Source organism: Aplysia californica, unplaced genomic scaffold (assembly GCF_000002075.1).
Source record: "Aplysia californica isolate F4 #8 unplaced genomic scaffold, AplCal3.0 scaffold00336, whole genome shotgun sequence".
In the NCBI taxonomy this organism is placed as follows: Eukaryota; Metazoa; Mollusca; class Gastropoda; order Aplysiida; family Aplysiidae; genus Aplysia; species Aplysia californica.
The window spans coordinates 41,852-44,271 of record NW_004797606.1 but is presented as its reverse complement, the minus strand read 5'-3'; the positions used below and the strand labels follow the sequence as shown (position 1 = coordinate 44,271).

Genomic DNA, 2,420 nt, shown 5'->3' with positions numbered 1-2,420 from the left:
GAGGGTGGGTTCTTACTTCATATTTTGCATGAACAAATTTTAATGTAACAACTCTTTACGAGCTTACCTTGCTCTGTGACATCTACTGCACAAGACAGGATTGACCTCAGCATCGGGATGATGACACGGATCATGACGCTCAGGACGGCCACTGCAGACGTAAAAAAGAAATAATTAACTCTTTAAACCCCATCGGACGCTGGGAGTGTCCGATGCTAGTGACAACTGTTTCGTGGGGGGGGTTTTTCGTGCTAGTTTTTGCTTGGTTTTCATAACTATTCCTGAACTTTTTTTGTGTGGTAATAACTAAGCCTTTGTTTCCGTCATTTAGAAGTTGGAGGCAAACTTTTGAGGTTATAAGGAGACATGGTGCACCCGGTTTAGGTGACTGTAGAAAAAAAAAACCCTCAGGGAAACGGTAAGAAAAAACTCAGGGTTTAAAGTGTTACAGACTATCGTAAATTTCAGTCAATCGCGTCTTGGATTTGTTCATTCTACCCATGCTCAGGATTTTTAAATGGTTAAAATCACTATCACGTCTAATACCTGTTGGACACAGAATGGTGAACAAGACCAGGTTATTTAACATGCACAAGGACCCATAGTACGTTTTCTGGCAACCAAAAACAAAAAACAAAAACCAAACAAGCAAACTCAATCAGTAATTTTGAAGCTTCTGATTTAACAATCTGTGTAATAATTGTTGGTTTTTTTAGAAGGGGCTGTTGTTGTTTTACTGTTGTTTTTTTACTGTCGTTTTGTTTCTTCGTTGTTGTTTTTAGTTAATAAACGTATATTTCAGAAGAAACCGGCATACATCGCAGCAAAGCTGTCAAATCTTTATAAACAATCCATGCTTTAAAAAGTATCTTTTAATTTCATTCGAACCTCGCTTGCAAACCAAACAAGTCACAAACTGTGCTTAAGGCACACCCTACATGGGTAGCCGTTTCACACAAGGATACGTTAACGAACAATTTTGCAACCATTGAGCTTGATGTTAGATTCAAAACTCTTTAAAGAAAGCCAATAACTGTATATGAGTGAGCCACCCGGCACTGATTTTGAACGGTATAATTATTGGTAGCTCAGGCTCCGAACGTTTTCCTCGCATCTTAGATTCTAATCATAGCATGACAACCCCAGCATCTCGGGAGATTCCCAGCAGACCTGTCTATGACATATCCAATATCGCCTTCAACCAGTTCCACAGATAGCTGCGGACCGAGCACACAACGCACTTTTAGTGATTTTTCAACAGGTCCCTGCTTTCGCTTTGATAAGATAACGTCACCGAGATCGTCTTGCTCAGTTGCTCAGCTCTTATTCTGTTGGAAGAGATATGGCTGTTCACAGATTATTATATATATGAACTGATTCAAAAACAACAACAAATGTTGTCCTCGGAGGTCAACAGAAACTACGTAAGCTAGGAGCCAATCGTGTCCAGAACTCCAGTACATCCCAAACCGAAAAATATTTTATTTTCAAAAAGTCTGTGTTGCCTAGAGAGCTATAAATGGAAAATAAAGCGGTGTGACGTGGGGCAGCAGCAGCAGCATGAGCAGAAGCAGGCAGTTGGAGAACCAATACTTTGCACAATACATTTTTATGTTAAGCCAAACCAAAGACAGGCAATAATTTCAGCTTCATGTATTTATCATGTCATGAAAAGAAAAGCTAATGCTAAATTGGTGCTTGGTTCAAAAAGGATTAAACGTTACCTTCGTAAACCATTCTATCGTTAATGGCTACTGAACTGAAGGCAGCAGACATTATGCTTGAGACGCAGCCAATTAGAACGATTTGTCTGTCGGCCATCTTGAAAACTTTCTGCAACACAGCGACGACAAGGAGGATGACGATCCAGTTGCAGGTGATCTGGGTTCCGCTGAGTGTAAGGAGCTCGGAGGCCGACCAGCACAGCGGCCACTTCATCAAGTAGAGCGTCTGTGTGAACGGAGGCGAGGATAGACCATCAATGATTTATTTATAGAGGCACCAGCCATCCATGAGGGAGGCGAGGATGTAAAACATGTCATGACTTCTGGATTACAGAGCTTTGGTGGTTCATTGCGTCTTGACTCACTCATAAATACACAAAACTGTTTCCCTTATTTTATTAGATATAGCTCCCCACCGCCGGAATTTGGACTCTCTGACAGACATCAGGCTAAACTGTATTACTATGTAGACCCATTATGCATCACTTTTTGCAAAATTTTAATGTCAGAAAAGAATTAATTAGGTATTTACTATAGATTATTGTCAATAGGTTTACTCGAAATGAAGAAAAGTCATACCATACTATTACACCTGCTACTCTCTTCCTCAACCCCTCGACACCCCCTCCCCTCTGCACACACACACACAAAACATACACACACAGAGAGAGAGAGAGAGAGAGAGAGAGAGAGAGA

The 2,420-nt window shown here is 40.8% G+C and overlaps 1 protein-coding gene across 1 annotated transcript in view; it reads right to left on the bottom strand.

Annotated features, from left to right (window-relative positions):
* Positions 1-2,420, bottom strand: part of LOC101857495 (proton-coupled folate transporter) — a gene marked incomplete in the record, with an annotated part of 18,299 nt that overhangs the window by 4,461 nt on the left and 11,418 nt on the right. The window contains 2 exon segments of the mRNA XM_005102714.3: positions 68-151; positions 1,725-1,950. Coding sequence (XP_005102771.2) covers positions 68-151; positions 1,725-1,950 — 310 coding nt within the window.